At 33.2% G+C, this 20177-nt stretch overlaps 3 protein-coding genes across 3 annotated transcripts in view; 1 reads left to right on the top strand and 2 right to left on the bottom strand.

Annotated features, from left to right (window-relative positions):
- Positions 1-3442: 3442 nt before the first annotated feature.
- Positions 3443-7921, bottom strand: LOC126824607 (FGFR1 oncogene partner 2 homolog). The gene is made up of 4 exons (XM_050553869.2): positions 7784-7921; positions 6707-6861; positions 5620-5871; positions 3443-4875 (listed from the first exon to the last, which is right to left on the bottom strand). Exons 2-4 carry the CDS (start codon positions 6839-6841, stop codon positions 4648-4650), a joined length of 615 nt encoding a protein of 204 aa, XP_050409826.1. The 5' UTR covers positions 6842-6861; positions 7784-7921; the 3' UTR covers positions 3443-4647.
- Positions 7922-8078: 157 nt separating this feature from the next.
- LOC126824601 (required for meiotic nuclear division protein 1 homolog) lies at positions 8079-16883 on the top strand. Its single transcript, XM_050553861.2, has 11 exons — positions 8079-8647; positions 9185-9293; positions 9694-9766; positions 10854-10893; positions 11470-11570; positions 11715-11824; positions 12186-12250; positions 13153-13229; positions 13461-13581; positions 16143-16259; positions 16699-16883. Exons 1-11 carry the CDS (start codon positions 8330-8332, stop codon positions 16792-16794), a joined length of 1227 nt encoding a protein of 408 aa, XP_050409818.1. The 5' UTR covers positions 8079-8329; the 3' UTR covers positions 16795-16883.
- Positions 16884-16973: 90 nt separating this feature from the next.
- The window catches only part of LOC126824594 (probable E3 ubiquitin-protein ligase HECTD4), a 69155-nt gene continuing 65951 nt past the window's right edge, over positions 16974-20177 (bottom strand). Inside the window, exon 66 of the mRNA XM_056102038.1 lies at positions 16974-19941. Coding sequence (XP_055958013.1) covers positions 19805-19941 — 137 coding nt within the window. The 3' untranslated portion in view covers positions 16974-19804. The remainder of the gene's footprint in view (positions 19942-20177) is intronic.

Consider the following 20177-nt stretch of genomic DNA (forward strand, 5'->3'; position numbering starts at 1 on the left):
TTTAATAAATTTTAAAAAATAGGTGGTATCTATAAACAGTCTTACCTTGTTAAAGAATAATCCTATAATTCACTATTGCCAGTTGAAAAATTGGCAAAAATATCATTTTCAACTTTAAATTCAAACGTTTGAAGATAGCTATTCCATGGGGGGGGGGGAATAGAAAAATAAGGGAGGTAATTGTGTTATTATTTCCGGGGTCAAAGGATTTTTAAGAGGGAGAATAATACCTATAATCGTATAATAGTGAGTTGACAACCTATTGAGCAAAAGGCATAGAAATAATTATGTTTTGACTTTCTTAGAAAATATGAAATTATCGCTTTAAGTTATCAATATATTACGCAATGTCTCACTCGAGACCCTTAAATCACAAAAATAATATTGTAAATTAATAAAACACATTTAGCTATGTTAGCCCTCTTGGGTTTTTGTTTTTCATTTTTGTAACAGGAAGTGTATTGTTATAATGAATAAATTATATGTAATAAATTGTTATGATGGATTTTGTTTTGCTTCCTGTTGACATTCAGGAAGTAATCTGAAGTAGTTATATTCAGAAACGGAAGTTTATTCATATGATTACAAATTACTATTTCCGCCAAATGATTTTAATGTAATGTCAGATTCTTCATTTAGGTGTGGCCATTATTATGGTCATATTTTAATTATCTCTCACATTATAAATATATACAAAATAAACCATCAAATTCAAAAAGGCAACACCCATAGTTAAATATATAATCCTTTGATGTCCAGAGAGAGAGAAAGAGGAATGGGGTTTAAGGTCCACTTGACACAAACTAGGTCATTTCAGGACTAACATGGTTCAATTTTATTTCAATAATTTGCTTGCGCGTAGGTTTTTATACGCCCACATTGAAATGTGGTTGTATATTGTTGTCGCCCCCGTCCGTCCGTCCGTCGATTCGATTGACTTTAAATTTATACACAGTGTTTAAGGAAAGGTCATGAGACGAAGAAGCCTATTGATTTTCAACGATTTTCGATACTTACTGCCTGAGTTATTGCCCTTGATCACTTCAAAAAATCTTGTGGATGCTCTAGAGGTCAAAGTTAATATCCGATTGACTTTAAATTTATAAACAGTGTTTAAGATCATGAGACAAAGAATCCTATTGATTTTCAGCGATTTCTAATAAATATTGCCAGAGTTATTGCCCTTGATCACTTTGAAAAATCTTGTGGACGCACTAGAGGCTAAAGTTAATATCAGATTGACTTCAAATTTATACACAGTGTTTAAGGTCATGAGACGAAGAAGCCTATTGATTTTCAGCGATTCCTGATAATTACTGCCAGAGTTAGGCCCTTGTTCACTTTGAAAAATCTTGTGGATGCTCTTGAGGCTAAAGTTAATATCCGATTGACTTTAAATTTATACAGTGTTTAAGGTCATGAGACGAAGAAGCCTATTGATTTTCAGCGATTTCCGATAATTACTGCCAGAGTTATGGCCCTTGATCACTTTGAAAAATCTTGTGGACGCTCTAGAGACTAAAGTTAATATCCGATTGACTTTAAGTTTATACACAGTGTTTAAGGTCATGAGACGAAGAAGCCTATTGATTTTCAGTGATTTCCGATAATTACTGCTAGAGTTATGGCCCTTGATCACTTTGAAAAATCTTGTGGACGCTCTATAGGCTAAAGTTAATATTCGATTGTCTTTAAATTATACACAGTGTTTGAGTCCATGAGATGAAGAATCATATTGATTTTCAACGATTTTGGATAATTACTGCCAGAGTTATGGCCCTTGATCACTTAGAAAAATCTTGTGACGCTCTAGAGGCTAAAGTTATCATCCGATTGACTTCAGATTGATACACAGAGTTTAAGGTCTTGAGACGAACAAGTATATTGATTTTCAATGAATCTTAATGACTTGAACAGCTAAATCCATGATGTTAAAAGTTTCATATACTAAATGTTAGCATGGGGCAGAACTTTATAAAAACCAAACAAATTCTAATGGGTTTCTGATAATTGCTTAATTAGTTGTTACTCTTAATCAGATTTTAATGTATTATAAATGTTTCATTACCGAAAAAAGTAAAAATATGCGACAACTCTTGTTGACTGCCCGGACAATATAGCTGCTGTGGGTGTATATTTCGTTGCCTGGCAACCTATCCTTTTTTTAGCAGTGGGAGGAGATCGGAGAAAACCCACGAGGTTAGAAAGGCAACCCTACAACCCTACTCCTTGTCATGTACAACCCGGGAATTGAAACCACACCGGTTGACTCACAGACCTAATGATACAACTCGCTAACTATTCGGCATTAGCCAAGTAGGGCCCTTAAACCCCATTTCATGGAGTTTATATTTAAACGATCATTATCTTTTAGTTCAAACCCCAAAATACGGTCATTTTTATACGCCCCATTTTGGTTGTACAGTGACATTCACTCCGCCCATCTTTCTGTTTTGTACAATTCCTTGAGAACACTCTAAAACAATCTTCCATTTTTGCTGTCTAAATGTAGGAATGGTTAATGGTCTGATGCTTGTTACCATTGCTTCCAGAATACAGGGGGGGTTGGATGGCCGAATGGTTAGCATGTGCGTGCTGTATTCATAAGGCCTGTCATTGAGTCAACTGGCGTGGTTTCGAATCCCTGGTTGTACATGACAAGGAGTAGGGTCGCCTGTCCAACCTCGTGGGTTTTCTCCGGGTCCTCCGGTTTCCTCCCACTGCTAAAGCGAATTATTGAAATAAAATTAAACCATATGTTAGTCCCGAAATGACCTAGTTTGTGTCGAGTGGACGTTAAACCACATTTCTCCCTCCCTCTCCAGAATACAGCCATCATTTAATCCAGTTAAAGTAAAGTATAGCAAAGTGATTTCCTCTTGGTAAGAATGAATAATCAACTACTTACATCCACTTGTTTTATGTAGATGAGAATTTAGCTCTCCCCACCCCTACCCAATCTGGTTGACTTTACAATTTACAAAAGTTACAATTTCATATTTTTAAGTTATATTTTTAAAATGTATTAAAATAAAGCCCTAAAATAGATGGTATCTATAAACAGTCCTACCTTGTTAAAGAATAATCCTATTAATCCTATAATTCACTATTGCCAGTTGAGAAATTGGCAAAAATATCATTTTCAACTTCAAATTCAAACATTTGAAGATAAGCTATTCCATGGTAGGGAATAGAAAAACAAGGTAGGTAATTGTGTTATTATTTCCAGTGTGAAGATTTTTAAATGTGAGAAAGATAACCTATGATCGTATAATAGTGAGTTGACAACCTATTGAGCAAAAGACATAGAAATAATTATTAATCATGTTTTGACTTTCTTAGAAAATTTGAAATTGTAACTTTAATTGAATATCAGGAACAAAACCAGGAAGACATTAGATATCTTTTATTCATACAAAAATTACACAAGATATTCTGTCCACCTAAACACCCAAATGACCCAATAACAAAAATATATACAAAATGCCCCCCCCCCCACTTCCCGATATATGTGATATTTACATTAATCTCTTACATTACAATATTATAAAATATTTTTCCCTAATAAAATGGTAAATGTCTTCAGATTATTTCAGGCATTACTGAAGTTGGACTTGACATTTTGAACTTTTGGCCAGGGTTGTATATAATATATCAACAAAAACAAAAAAATGGGAAAATCTGTGACTGAGAAAATAACAGGCACCACACGCGAATTGTGTCTGACAAAGCATGAATTTGTTCCTGCATATTAAAATAAGACTCAGATTCACCGTAGCATATGGAAACCTAGGACCTCAAGACCTAACTCTTAAACGGACCCCTGGCCAAGTGTATTTTTTTTTTGATACTATCATATGCCTTTGTTACATGCACTGTAGTTTTAAACGTCCATCATTATCCTCGGTTTTGCTCAATTGTGTTTAAAACACATGGGGAGGGGCATCATAAATGGAATAGCCTGTCACCTCTCTACATCTAAATCTGACACTTTCCGGCACTGATATAAGTAGTTGCAGTAAGCAGGAACACCTTACCATTGGCTAGAATATCATGTAAAGCTACCAGTATATACATCAAATAAAATATGTGTAATGAAAATAATGTCATATATATTATAGAAAATAGTCCTTGCTATTTATATTTTTGTCAAAAGAAACTTTCTAAACACACAGCATCTAATACATTACACACTTAACAGATGCCTGATATAAAGACAGTTTCACAAAAACTCAACAAACTTGATACTCTAAATAATATTTCTTAATCTGCATTTCAATAAGCCATATAATCAAAATTCCCTAATCTGTACAGTATTTCAAAAGGTCAAATAATTAATTAAAACTCTGCTGCTTTCTCAAACTTATTATACCAAATTATATTACCTAATGTGTGTTTCAAAGGGTCAGATAAATAAAGATTCTGCTGATTTCTGAAACTTGATATATCAAATTATATTTTCTGATCAACAATCAAAAAATCAGATATAGGTAAATAAATAAAAATTCTGCTGCTTTCCCAAACTTTATAAACCAAATTTTTTCTAAGCTGCATTTCAGATAAACAAATCCCAATTTTCAGCTTTTGAATTTTCGGAAGTTTCTCCGATCAATTTTTCTAATTTATAAATTAAGACTGTGAAATAAATCAAGTATTTTCTGTTTGAGATGATTTATCTTCTGTATCCTCATCTTGTACTATTCTATCTTTAGATGTTGTACAAATCTCTAATATTTCTCTTAAGGTTTGATTCTCTGTTTTTAATTTGGTTAACTCTTCATATTCCTTAGTTGACATTTCTTCGTCAACATCCACAGCTTTTTTCATGACAGCGGCCATCTCATGTATCTTACTTAATAAATTTGTTACGTCTTCCTGAAAATACACATATTTACACATATTAAACTGTTTATAAATCAAGCGGCATTACGATTTGAAGAGCGAGCGATATGAAGTTTAACATCCTGAAAACACACATATTTACACATATTAAATTGTTTATAAATCGATTTGAAGAGCGAGCAATATGAAGTTTAACATCCTGAAAACACACATATTTACACAAATTAAATTGTTTATAAATCGATTTGAAGAGCGAGCGATATGAAGTTTAACATCCTGAAAACACACATATTTACACAAATTAAATTGTTTATAAATCGATTTGAAGAGCGAGCGATATGAAGTTTAACATCCTGAAAACACACATATTTACACAAATTAAATTGTTTATAAATCGATTTGAAGAGCGAGCGATATGGAGTTTAACATCCATTCGACAGAAACTGGGTCATTTCAGGACAATTATTAGAGATCCTTGACATCAGCAAAAAAACATAGGATGCAGTGACCTCCCCCCCCCCCCCACGGCAGGGCGGGGGACCCAACTTCTCGTCATGTACAAGCTTGGGATTGAAAGCGAAGCACTTGACTTAATGACAAACCTCAAGTGTCTTTCCAATTTCTAGTACACAATGCCTGAAGTTTTTCCATTTATCTAACAACTTAAATGTCAGCTTCCAACAAGCGCCTAAATACTGAAAAAAACCTGAAGGTAAATACTCAAAAACACATTGTGTTATTTGAGAGCTCTGCTGAATATCCCTTAAAATTCTTTACCTTAGAACTTTCTGATCTATTAGCTATTATAGCTTCTACTTTATTGCCATGTATTAACTGAGCCACTTGTTCTCGATATTTCTGCATGATAAGTTCTAATGCTGACTGATGATCTTCCAGGGACATCTGTAATTCATGATTTTCTTGTTGAAGTTCTCTTATCTGCCGATTTTCTTGTGCTATACCCAATACCAGTGTTGATCGAGGTCTATGTTTGGCAATTTCATTTAGTTCTGTGATATCATCTTGATACTAAAAAAACAATTCCATACTTTATTTCATGAATATTCCAGACTAAAAGATTTGCAGATCATATACAATAAAAGGTAATATTACCAAAATAATATTCTTTAAGAGAATATTAAAATTGATCAATCCTTTTATGGACATCTAGAGTTTCCATTACTGTTTATTTATTTCATGTCACCATCTTTTTGATTTCTTCGGGGGTCACGGTGGCTAAGTGGGTTAGACGCTGGTTTGTTAGCCTGGAGGTCGGGTGTTCGATCCCTGCATTGGTCGAGAAAGTTCATCCAGATTTTCCAGCTTAGTTCCCCCTTGTCAGTGATGAAGAATGGACAGCTGTCTAGTCGTTCTGATGGAACGAAAAAAACAAGGTCCTATGTACACATTGGGGTGCACGTAAAAGATTCCTTAACAGTTGGAATTCGATATAAGAGTAAGCCAAAATTTCCCTCATAGCACACTGTATGGCGTATGCCCGTTGTAATTCGCCCAGTTCGGAGCAGAACAGTAGGATGTTAAACTCCTTTTCATTTCATTTCAATTTTTTGATTTCTAAGATCATTAGCCAATGATTGTGTGTTAATTCATTTCTATCTACTAACATCTGGGCCAAATGTTTATTGCTTTGATCATCTAGAACAGGTCTGGAAATAGTTATTTAGCTGTAGTCAACAAGAATTAAATTAAATAAAGGTCAATGACTATTCCTTCCAGCACGTTGATGCTTTAAGCCAAAGTGAAAACTGAAAAAGAAAGACTTATTTATACCACTGAGGTTTAGGGATGCCAGTGTTTAAATATCCTATTCTTTTATAAGTAAAACTGTAATATAACTAATTACCTGTTTCATACCATCTACTCTAGTATGTAAGGTCTGTGTATTAGATATTAATATATCAGCTGTAGCATCATGATCTTTTAATCTTGTTATCAACAGATGAGCATCTTCTAATAATCTCTCTATTGTTAATGCCATGACTAGATGAATGATTTAACCTTTAAAATAGAAACGAAATATAAAATTGTTAAATGGAAAAAAAAATTTAATAACAATTAACTTTGCTGACTGAAATTTAAACAACTGTTTTCTTGATTACTAACCATTCTAATCATAACAAATAACATAACAGAGTGTCAGAATGAAGCATGAATCACTCACTGTTGGAAGGTTTAGATGTTTTCTTTCAATTTGTGCTGGAGTGAATCACAATAGCTCATGCACGATTGAAACAGAAATTTGCTACTGAGAACTGAGAAGAGTAGAGTAGTAAAAAGTAGGAATACTGTTTCTGATTCTAAGATATTTTGCACCGGTAGCTTATCCTTTTGGACTATAGGATAGGATAGGCCTACATAGTACATCATGATGACAACCTATCTGTTTCTGAGAGGTAATGCAAAAGCCTTCTTCTACCGCTGTGGGGCATGACCTTTAAAAGTTCAACTGCATTTTAAGTTTGACATCACATCACACTTTGATGATCACTGGCGTCTGTAGCACACGCATTGTTTACATAGGTCGGACGTCTGGACAGGGCAGAATGGTGCCAGCTAGTGCCACCTTCAACTTGTTTTAAGTAGGAAATTTTTTTTATACAGATATGTTTTAAACAGCTTTATTTATATCTCTAATACTTGAAAAATATGTTTGAGAATTTAATTTGTAGAGCCTAGAGAATATTCACTCAATCAGTGAATCACTCCTGATCGGTTTGGATGACAGCACGGTGACGGTAGGCCCTAGGGCTAGAGGCTAGAGTTAGGAGAGGTGGTGTTCTTTTCATCAGAAATAAATAAAGCCGGCAAATAATGATTTAATTAACATTTCTTCACAATATTTCATCTCTTATTAAAAGTTTTTTTACAAAGTTTGCTCAAATACCCAACAAGAAGATGATGAAAAAGATAAATAAGTTACCTCTTGTCTTGGAAGCTAATTTACTTGAAATGTTTATTTTCAACCGGATATGACAGTCTGCAATTAAGCCGGTCTCGGACATCCAGACAGAAATATACAAGTACCTGTTATTAATTTTCTAAAACAGAGCAAATGCGTGTATCAAACTTCACACGTGCATTTCTGAATCAATATACGTATTTCTATAATGGGCACATTAGAAGTATTTTTGAATTTCCGTTATAAATCAATATTTATTTCTTAAATCTAGTTATTTCCCTTTAACCAAAATATTATTTAGAGTTGCCGCCCCTTATACCATGTGTGACTGTTGTTGAAGTATTCAAGGGCTGAGACGTCTCACAATATATTTTATTAGAAATTATATGAATCGTTTGATGTCATGAAGTTTTATCTGTGAATATTAGTGGAGAAATAGTCAGGCAACTTTTGAATCAAAGAAAACGTTGAGCAGTTGATTATATGATGATTTACATCAGCTTGAACAACACCAAAGTTTGTCCCAGAATTGAAAAAAAAGTAGAATTAAAGATAATGAAATAATTAATGATTCCATCAGAATTAACAATGTTATTTAAATCTTTTAGACCATATCCTTTCATAAGACAGTGTTCAAAATGTATTACCATTGCACAAAATAATAGACGATTAGTTCTGCCCCCAGGACATAGAAAAATCCATTCAGTGACCAGCTCTCGGTCTGTTTTAAAACCTGTGCAACTGTGCTCTGTCCAGCAGCCCATTTTTTGGACAGGAATCCGAACAATTCAATTTGGTACTGATGTGAATTTAAAACAAACTGCTAAAATGATAACAGCCAAACGACCAACAAGAAGAAAACCATCAAGTGGCCTTGGTGACCAGGTTAATAACTTTTAGATTCCATCCTTCGTTCTTGGAAAACAATGACGACCAGAAGAGAAGATTAATTAAATTTGATTGTGTATTATAAAAATTGCTATCAAATAGAATTATAATTCCCTATACCAGAGGTACCTGGAAACTGTGCTGTAGTATTTATAATTGCACGTTTTGAGGCTATATTTGACAATTTCACAATCTTGGCAGATTCCTCTAAATTGAACTATAGTTTTCTATAAAAAAAACCTAATATATAAATGTTAAGTACAAACAATCCAGATTGGAAACAAGCCTGCCTGACATTCTGTAACTGTTACATTTCTGTGCAGGTTAAAAGGATGTGAGCATACATGTACTTGACACATTTTAGCCAGAGGTTTAATAGGTGCTATGGTATTATTGGGAGATAATGGGTTTGGGTTCAAAATCTCTTTGGCCAATACATTAGTGACCAAAAGTTTTTTTTTATGCCTTATTCTTATTTGTGTGTTTAAATAAAAACAATAAGAGATGATATTTGAAGAGATAATTTATTTTCAGGAGATGCTTAAAGTGACAGCATATGCAGTAGGAGAAGAAATATATTTAGATGAATTACGGAAAGCCTTAGAAATTCAAGGTTTATATAATCAATTAGAATTACCTGCAGGTGAGATGAATTTTTTCACTGGGTGTTTCGGTGACTGAATACCCTGTAGATCAAAGGCCGACATGGTACAGGTCATGATGGTTTTTGATCAGTGGGCCATGGGTGCTAAGTGCCCTGGAGTACAATTTACTTCACAATTAACAGGTTTTGTAGGCAAATTTCTTGAAATGTATACAAGTGATTGACAAAATGTTATCATAAAGTTGTGATATTGGATTTACAGTGATTCAGAATCAGAAAGATATAATGTGTGTTGACAAGAAGTGTAAAGTCATGTCATTATTTCATGATTTTCTGATGAATAAACTTAATTGTCATGTTTAAACATTTATGGTTTCTTGAATACTAAATACAGTTTTGTTAGAACCTGTGTAATTAGACAGAATTACATGTTTTTCAGATGTTGATAATGCCATCTATGTGAAAGCTAATTATGCTGTGAATGGAAATAGCAGAGAAATTTTTTTTTTTAAGTAAGTTTGTGATATATGAAATATCATAATTGAATGCTTATCAGCCTGTGCTGAAAAAATATAAGAGACAAACCTAGAAACATTCTGCACACGGAGATCCATCTACTTCATTCTTTAAGAATAGATCTCTACCCTAAATGGTCACCATATACAAAAATTAATATACTGTTTCGTAATGCGTTTCTACTCCATTCCTGTCATACATACAGAGACTAAATAAACTTTTTCAATATTATTAAATGGAAGCAGAATAAATACTCAGCAAAATTCTCGAAGTATACACAGCGTTTTCGACTAAAAAGGTCGATTTAGGACTTAAAATGTTGGTTAACTAGCTTAGTGTCTGTTTTTAATCAGAGCTAACTGTAGACAGGAAGCCTAAGTTTGGTGTGAGCTGGGAAGACATGCAAGGCGCCTGTCAAGCATAAAACCCATTAGTTCCTGTCATTTTGTCTAGAACAGATAAATATTTTTTCTGTCAGGTATTAATTCAGTAGTGACTGTTATTTTGTCATGTCATCTTTAACTGCTATTTCCATCCTTGGTGAGGGGTCATGAAACAAAGTTTATTGTACACATATTTTATTTTACTATTTAAAGATACATTATGTAAGATTTAGGTAAGATTTAGATAAAGAGCTAGCCATTCTTGCTATAATAGTTCGAAAATAGATCATGTAAAATGAATAATTTGAAAATTTCATTCAAATTACTCTATTGCGAGCAAAGATATTAGCCTTTGAAGGTTTGATAAGACGTGTGCAATAATTTCAACCACCGTACTCGTTGTCCGAAGTCCCGCTCCTCCATTTTTAGATTAAATCAAAATGTGTGTGAACCGTTCTAATCTATTTAATATCAGAGAAATCCAATGCCATCGAGAGTTGATTATGGCCTGAATCAGTTAATTAATGTCTAATTAATAATTTAGAAAACATTTCAGGCCTGAAGAAAGACCTGCAATAGGAAGATTTAGGTCTTGCATAATGTATGTTTAAATTATTAATATCTAATTCCAAAGTTGTTAAATTTTACATTTGGTTACTTAAGTTTTTATATTTATTAAAATGGTCTATTTTGTTTTCAGAGAAGGGTCGGTTGTATTTTGGAATTTACCTACCACTGAGGTAATTTTAAAACTTTATGCATCCAAGAAATATACATATAATGCAATTTTAACCCACCAAGAGGGAGAGAGAGAGAAATGGGCTTATACATCCAGTCTACACAAACTAGGCCATTTCTGGACTAACATATGGTTCATTTCTATTTCACTAATTTGCTTGCACGTAGGGGTCTATAGCAGTGAGTGAAAAACTAGAGTACACAGAGAATTCGACAGGATTGGAATGACGACCCTATTTCTATTGTCAAATACAAGCAGGGATTTGAAATCACACCACTTAACTCAAAGACAAATCTTTTGATATAAAGAGCACACATTAAAGCAGTTGGCCATTCAAACCCCTAAGAAGACATCTGGAATATTTAATGACTTGGTCTATATTCACTGTTTGCATGATTATTATTTATAAATAAGATCATTTTGATGCTTGGTTGCCAATAATTAATGTCATAATTTTAAAAATTATATATTTTGAGTTTAAACGTCTGATTTAATTGCTTCCATACATCCAGAAAACAATTTTTTGACCTCCACACAAAATTGTGTAATATTGCTGTTCACCCATTATTTATTTCAGAGAAATGAAGTTATACGATTTGTACAGAAACATTGTGAAGACCCATATGATATTAGTCTTTCACTGCATGAAAATGAACGAATGGAATTTCAACTTTCTGAGTAAGTCAAATAGATTATATTGGTGAACCATTTTTACATTTATAAATTTAAATTTATGCATAAATTAGGTCATCAGAAATTGTTATGTATGTATTATATATGTAACTATCATTGTGTGTAATACCTTATATTTTTATATTGCAGAGGAATAACAGATCTATCCGGAGATAAAATTAATTTATGTACTGTCAATAAAACTAATGAAGAATTAAATCTAGAGAAATATACCTGTTCAAATGCCTTAACACAATCAGGTACTTTATTACGTTCACTTAATGCCGCACCAATAGGAATACCTATTAAAATCCTGCCTCCAATTTCTTCAGGAAAATAACTAATTTAAAAACAAAAAGAACTTAGGTGCTCTACTCAAAAGCGTTTAGTTCCAAATATTTAAATTTTGATATTTCACCAAAACATCACACAAAAAGATGGACTGAAAATTATACTGGTTTGGTCTATAATACTGCACTACATAGCTATAGTCTGAATTTCCATTTTTCTGACAATATTCCATTGAAAGTCTGTTGACCTGAATGTCTGCTGGTCAGAAAACAGAAGTATTTGCTACCTTGCTGGTTGAATGTAAATGTAATGTTATTATATTTTTTGTAGTAAAATTAGCAATTTGGGAAGCTTCTTTAGAAACCTTTATATCTTCTATTGAACAAGTTACAGAGGTATGTACATAAATGTAAATAGTACATACATGTCACAACTCCAGGCTTATTGCCCTTGAACACTATGTAAAATTTTGAGAACTCTCTGGCACACAATTTTGAGAACTCTCAGGTAACAAAATTTATCATCAGAGTAGTGAAATAAAACAGCTTGGCACATTTTTCAAAAATTTCCATTACTGGTATTTGGTTCAGGAGTTATGGCTCACTCTGTAGGATCTTGTGAAAGTCGCCATCTGATGCTTTCTATTTATGTTCTTTGTTTAAATTGTTCTGTTGAATAACAATTACAACAGTTTCGTGTCAATAATGTCTTTGATTATGATAACATTTTGTCAACGTGCATGCAATATTTTACAGTATAGAGTATTTGCTTTTTATTGATCTAAAGATTCACAATGTGACAACCTTTATAGGCAGCTCTGATGAATTAGCTGAAGTTGGTATATGTTTTGTTGCCTGACAACCTATCTTTGTATTTAAATCTACCTGTAAGACTGATGAAGATATTGATCTTGTATGCCTATACAACAGTGTGCCTTTTCTCTTAAAAATTAGGGGGATAGGTGGCGGAATGGTTAACGCGTGCGTGTTGGATCATAAGGTCTGTCATTGAGTCAAGTGGCGTGTTTCGATTACCTGCTTGAACGTGACAAGGAGTCACTTGTCCAACTTCTATGGGTTCTCCAGTTTTCTCCCACTGCTATTGACCCCTACCTGCAAGTGAATTATTGAAGTTAAACTGAACCATATGTTAGTCCCGAAATGACCTAGTTTGTGTCAAGTGGATGTTAAACACCACCCATCTCTCTCTCTCTCTCTCTCTCTCTCTGTTCAAAATCATAATTGATATTAGTAATATCATATTACCCATATACCAGTAATTTACTTTTATTTGATAGGATCTACGAGATGGGAAAAAAATCAAAATGTCAAGAAGAGACGTGCTACGAAAAACAGGAGAACTTTTTGCTTTACGGTATGATTATGAGCAATTGCACAGAGTAAAATTTATTAGTCTTTATGAATTGAATGAAATGGGTAAATTCTTGTGAGCACAGCGTGGACAAAATGGGGCTCCGGGACTTGTCCTCCAAGACAATTTTTAAACTAGTCTCTTAACAGACTAATTGTTAAGTATGCATATTTATTTAGAAATTATTACAGTGGATGTATGGTTAATTGTCTGGCAACCTATGTTTTCTTTCAGGCATGAAATAAATCTGAGTTCTGATTTACTGGATACACCCGACTTTTACTGGGATCGAGATATATTAGAAACTTTATATCAACGTGTTTGTAATCATCTTATTATAGCCAGAAGAACTAAGGTAGTATTTTTAATAAAATATATGTCCAATTGATGTCTTCCTAGTTGGTTTATCAACTGACATTCACCCGGTTGTTGTTCTTAAGGTTTAATGTACGCTTCCACCGAGGGTGATATTGCAGACAAGTCTTATTTTATTATATTTAGCTCATGGGTAGGAGTCTTTCCTGTCGGAGGAAACCCGAGTACCAGGAGTAAACCAGCAAGGTTTAGAAGGCGCGCCTATCTTCATGTCATGCTCACGCGCACCATGTAATACATTATATAAAAGCTAAATCTGCCTATTGCAGATCTTTATTTTGTCTTCAATTGTTATAAAATAAATTATTATTTAGACTATTTATTCACATGACAAGCTTATAATCAACTCTCTAGACTAGTGGTTCTCAACCTTCTTTTGCCAACGGCACACCTTGGAACACATGAAAAAATAGCGGTACACCTGGCTAAATATATATGAAAAATATTTGAATTTTTTGCTCAAAAAAACATGGTAAGTCAGATGGAATACATCCGTAGACAGAGACTAGTCATAGACACATAGAATGACTCAAACTAAATAAAGAAAACACAGCTATGAACTTATCAGTGGACACCAGTGAATACTCAATTGGGATCGCATGGTTTTTCACATATTCTTAGTGTGCCATTCAAAATTTCGCAACACACTTAGGAAGATCTCGTGGCACACCTGTGTGCTACGGCACACTGGTTGAGAATCACTGCTCTAGACCATAAGATGGCCGCTGTGATTTTGAAGGGATTAAAAGACAATTTCCAATTAATAATTTAATGTAAAAATGGATAATCAAGATTTTGTTTAACAATCAAGAGTATATTGTGAAAACTTATAACTTCGCTCAGGATAAAGTAATTTGGCTGATACTCATTTTTATATGCCCACATAGAAATGTGGACGTATATTGTCGTCGCCCCCGTCCGTCCGTCTGTCGGTCCGTCGGTCCGTTCGTCCATCGTCCACAAATTCTTGTGAGCGCTCTAACGCCAAAAGTTATCATCCAGTTGTTTTGAAATTGATATATGTTGTTTACATTAGTGAGTTGAAGAAGCCTATTTAATTTCAATAATTTCCATTTATTCCGTCTAGAGTTATGGCCCTTGTTTCACTTTATTGATCCTTGTGAATGCTCTAATGCCAAAAGTTTACATCCGATCTTTGTGAAATTTATATGCAATATTAAAGTTAGGGAAACGAAGAAGTCTATTGAATTTCAGCAATTTCCGTTTATTACTTCAGAGTTATGGCCCTTGTTTCACTTTGTTTAACCTTGTGAACACTCTAACCCCAAAAGTTATCATCCTATCTTTCTGAAATTTATATGCATTATTTAAATTAGTGCAACGAAGAAGCCTATTGAATTTCATCAATTTCTGTTTATTACGTCTAAAGTTATGGCCCTTGTTTCACTTTATTGAACCTTGTGAACACTCTAACCCCAAAAGTTATCATCCTATCTTTCTGAAATTTATATGCATTATTTAAATTAGTGCAACGAAGAAGCCTATTGAATTTCATCAATTTCTGTTTATTACGTCTAGAGTTATGGCCCTTGTTTCACTTTATTGAACCTTGTGAACACTCTAACGCCAAAAGTTATCACCCAATTGTTGTGAAATTTATATGCATGATTTAAATTAGTGAAACGAAGAAGCCTATTTAATTTCAATAATTTCTGTTCATTAAGTCTAGAGTTATGGCCCTTGTTTCACTTTATTGAACCTTGTGAACACTCTAACATCAAAAGTTATCTGCCGATCTGTATGAAATTTACAAGCATCATTTAAATTAGTAGAGAGAAGAATCCTATTGAATTTAGCAATTTCCTTTTAATACTTCTAGAGTTATTGCCTTTGTTTCACTTTGTTCAACCTTGTTATGGCTCGTTGATGAAAGTTATCATCCGATATGTATGAAATTTATATGCATCATTTCAGTTTGTGAAACAGAGGTCTATTGAATTTCAGCAATTTCCGTCAATAATTTCTAGAGTTATGGCGGTTGTGAACCTTGTGAATGTTTGAATGACAAACATGATCATCTGATCTGTATGAAATTTATATGTATTATTTAAATTAGTAAAACAAAAAAGCCTGTTAAATTTTCACAATTTCTGTAGATTACTTCAATAGTTCAGACCCTTGTTTCAGTTTGTAGAACCTTGTGAACCCTCAAACGGCAAAAATTATAATCTGATCTGTATGGAACTGTCTTGTAAAGGCCCCCAATTACCTGCAAAGGAATAAATATGCGACAACCCTTGTCGACCGCTCGGACGATTTAGCTGCTGTGGGCGTATGTTTCGTTGCCTGGCAACCTATCTTTCATTGTTTATTTTTGAACATTTATAGTAAGAGCGGGCAGCTCTCGATCTAAATCTTACACAAAGCTAAATTAAAGATTTATAAATCAAGAATAATAACTCGGTGATTAATCATACAGATGAGTCTATACTTGACTTTTGAAGTACCTGGTAATGATCAATTTGAGGTTGCTGTTAGCGGTGTATTCTGTATTCACATGTCTGTGTTTTATTATTCTAGGTTTTAAATGAAAGAATAAAACATTGTTGTGAATTAACCGAATTATTAAGTAGTCATTTAAATGATACACATCATGTTAGATTAGAATGGATGATTATAGTACTTATTATGGTAGAGGTATGTACATACAGGCAACTTAATGTCTACTATATTTTAATATTTTTCAAATTCACCCAATCTTGTTTTAATAATGTCTGTCAGACGAGATCACCAAAAATGTATTACTGTACATTAATGTACAATTTGGCATTGTGATTTGCCAGCGTAGTTTCCCCTTATCAGTTGTGCAGGTCGGAGGGCATGACAAGAAAAGTGTCTAGTTGTTTGGATGGGATAAAAACCCAAGTTCCATACACAGGTTGGGTTCACCTAAAAGATCCCTTGACAGTTGTAAATCGATATAATAGTAGGCCGTATTGCTGATGTCCACGCAAAATTTCCCCCATAGCATAGCCAGTCTTCATTAGCCCAATCGGTGCAGAAAAGTAGGACGTTAAACCCCATTTTATTTCATGAATGATTGTTTATAGTGAATATACTGTTACTGTATTTACAGGTTGTGTTCGAGACGGTACATTACATGGACAGATATTTCAGTAGATTCGAGGAGACTGCTCAAGAAAATATTGAGTCTACATCGGATATTAAATAATATCCATAATATAATAATACCATAGTGTGATATACTAACTTTATTAAATAGTGTGATATTATATCATAGATAGTGTTGGAGAAATTAAGATACGATCAGTGGAGGGAGGGTTGGAGTCATCTTTTGCATTTAACTGTATTATAAGTACGTGACTGCTAAAAAGTAACAAATAAAAAATATATATTTCAACTGATATATTTTATTATTCTATTTTCACTTCAATAACAACATAAACAAATGGGGAAGGAGCTTAGTGGCAGAAAGCCTTCATTATACTCAGCACTTTGATGCTAGTCAAATATAATACACATCTGGGGGTTGAACAAAAAACTTGTTGATAATAATATAACAATATAAAAATCTTTACAACCAATTTAAAGATGTTTTATATATACAAACATAATATAAAGTTAACGAGTTGTCATAATAATAAACTAAAATATACTATAATAATAATAATATACAGTAAACTACCAAATATATGGTCAAAAAAAATAACTCAAAACATATTATAGGAAAATAAATCAATAATTAATTAATTAACTAATCAAATAAATAGCTTTATTAGTTATTCAGTTTTACTATCATACAAAATACCATTCATAATATACATTTATATACATCATTAATTAAAATATAGCTAATTTTCATCAACCAGACCACTCAGTAATATAACACATTTACCCTAGTAGGTCATTCATGATAACCAGAGAGAGAGAGATGGATTGGAGTACAGGTAGGTCATTAATTTATTGTTGTTGTTAGTGTTTAACGTCCGCTTCCACCGAAGGTGATATCGCAGACAAGTTGTCTTTTTTTTTTCATTATCTTAGCGCACGCGCAGGGGTCTTTCCTGTGGGAGGAAACCGGAGTATCCGGAGTAAACCCACGAGGTTGAGAAGGCGCCCCTATCTCCAAGCCACATTAATTTATACTGGAAAACTGACTTTAAATTCTGAGCAAATAGTATTGTTTGTTTAAAGTATGTAAGTCATAGACTAGGTTGTCAAGAGTGATCTAATTATATATATTGGATTGAGAATCTGGTTGAGCAAGACTAAATACAATAGAGACATTTTGTGAAGCATGAAATTGTTTTAGATTTAGTTGTACACTCTGCCAATATATGTTATATTTTTATACAGCAGTCTGATATTTTGTTGGGATTTTGATACCATACAACTACCTGTAAATCTAAAGAGATCTTATGTTTTACAAAAATGCCAAGAATACGAACAGATTCTTCAAAATGATAAGCTTGAACACACAGTGCTATATCGTTTAAAGATGGGTTCCCAGAAAAGTATTTATCGGGTGGTTATTTCCAATAAAAGTATGGCAATTTTGGTATATATGGAAAGTAGAGATATCCAATCTTACTAGAAAAATACTGGATTCCCCGAAAAACACTCATGGAGCGTATACAGGACAAAAATGTAAGGGTTCCCCTAATCAACAGTCCGACGATTAGGAACTTCTGCACGCGTGATGTCAAAGGTCACAAGCGAACCTTGAGTGCTTGATGTACAAGTTGATAAACTTTATGAAGAGTTAGACGTACAATACTTTCTGAGATAAAAATGACGGAAAAAGACGCGGGTAGTGGATAATCCAAGAATTTAATTAGGATTCGATATTTGTAATAAATAGTAAGCGATTAAAGACAACATCGTCTTATGTATGCAATGAATTTTCCTCTGACTCCCAAGACGTGACGTAAACATGACCTGGTTTAATCGAATTTTAGTAGCAGGGCATTCCTTAGCAATTACAATGTTTGAGAAGGATTTGAAGCATAATTATGACAAATTAATTAGTTTGAATATGTTTTTGGTCCATATATACCATTAAATCACCCAGTTTGTACGCGGGAACCCATCTTTAAAGCTCATATTATCAACAAAATGTTATTAGTATATATAATATACACATCATAATATTTGAACAAAAGCCTTGCATAAACTTTCAGTTAATTGTAGTTATTAATAGATATGATATCTGGTTACACTGGAATCATTATATAGAACACATTGTTTTCTTGTCAATAATATTTTATAATCAAAATTTTGAACATTATTAGTTTAAACAATATGATGAAAATATCATATTCAAAAAAAAAAAGAGTGAGAGACAGGGTTTAATGTCCACTCGACACAAACAGGTCATTTCGGGACTAACATATGGTTCAATTTTTTTTCAATAATTTGCTTGCACGTAGGGGTCTTTAGCAGTGGGAGGAAACCGGAGAAAATCCATGAGATTGGACAGGTGACCCTACACCTTGTCGCATACAACCGGAGAATCGAAACCACGCCAGTTGACTCAATGACACACGTGCTAACCATTCGGCCATCCAACCCCCTATTCAATAAAGAATTTTGTTTAACAATATCCAACTCATTTTGCTATGACAGGTCACATATGAACTTAGAACATTATTTTAAATGTTGAATATGTTATGACATTTGTCTTTGCCTAATTACATATTAGACTGATAAGATAATATTTTCTAAGTTAACATTGGTTAAAATCAGTTTTATCTATAAATTATTGAAAAAATATAAAGAATATATAAGTTTAATTTTACATTAGGCACTCTTAATATCAAATTCTTGTCATTAGTTAACTAATTATGCATAAAACCAACTGATCCCACCATCAATAAGATCCAACTGATCCCACCATCAATAAGATATTGGCCCTTAGTCTCGTGTAAAATTACTGTGTGTATATTCCAAATAGAACAACCGCGATATTTATCTTTTAGAAGAGTGAAAACGTTTTTTATATATACTCATGAAATCTTCAAAAAATATAAAATTAAAGATATATCTTGTCTTAAATAGATTTAACTGGTATTCACGATCTATGAAACCGGTGTTCACAATCAATGATAAGCTTCAAGCTTTGTATATATAAAAAAAAAACAATGATAAAATATGAAGCACTGAAGCTGAATTTTGTGTAAGCGGAAATATCACAAGGCTTGTGGTGGATTTGAACATTTAATTCAGCCACTGAGAGGATCTTCACGACAGTTGATCGCATATCGTAACCTGTCTGACATCACTTCCTGACTACTGTATTGTGGGAGTTTTATCATAAACAGGCATGTTTCTACACGAATGTAACGCTTATCGGCTGGACCTGAAATAAAATTAGATTTCATATCTTAGAAAAATATCTGCATGTATGAAATTTTATAAATACAGTCAGTCCCATATCATTCTTGTGATCTAATAATTATCTGATAGCTTACTCTTTAAATTGTAGTGTGCTTGTTCGTAAAATTTTGGGGTTAACTTTACTAATAGTTCCAATAGTTCTTTTCGGCTTGATTTACTAATAGTGTCAACATAGGATATTTTGGACTGGCTTTACTA

The sequence above is a fragment of the Patella vulgata genome, chromosome 6 (assembly GCF_932274485.2).
Source record: "Patella vulgata chromosome 6, xgPatVulg1.2, whole genome shotgun sequence".
Taxonomy (NCBI): domain Eukaryota; kingdom Metazoa; phylum Mollusca; class Gastropoda; family Patellidae; genus Patella; species Patella vulgata.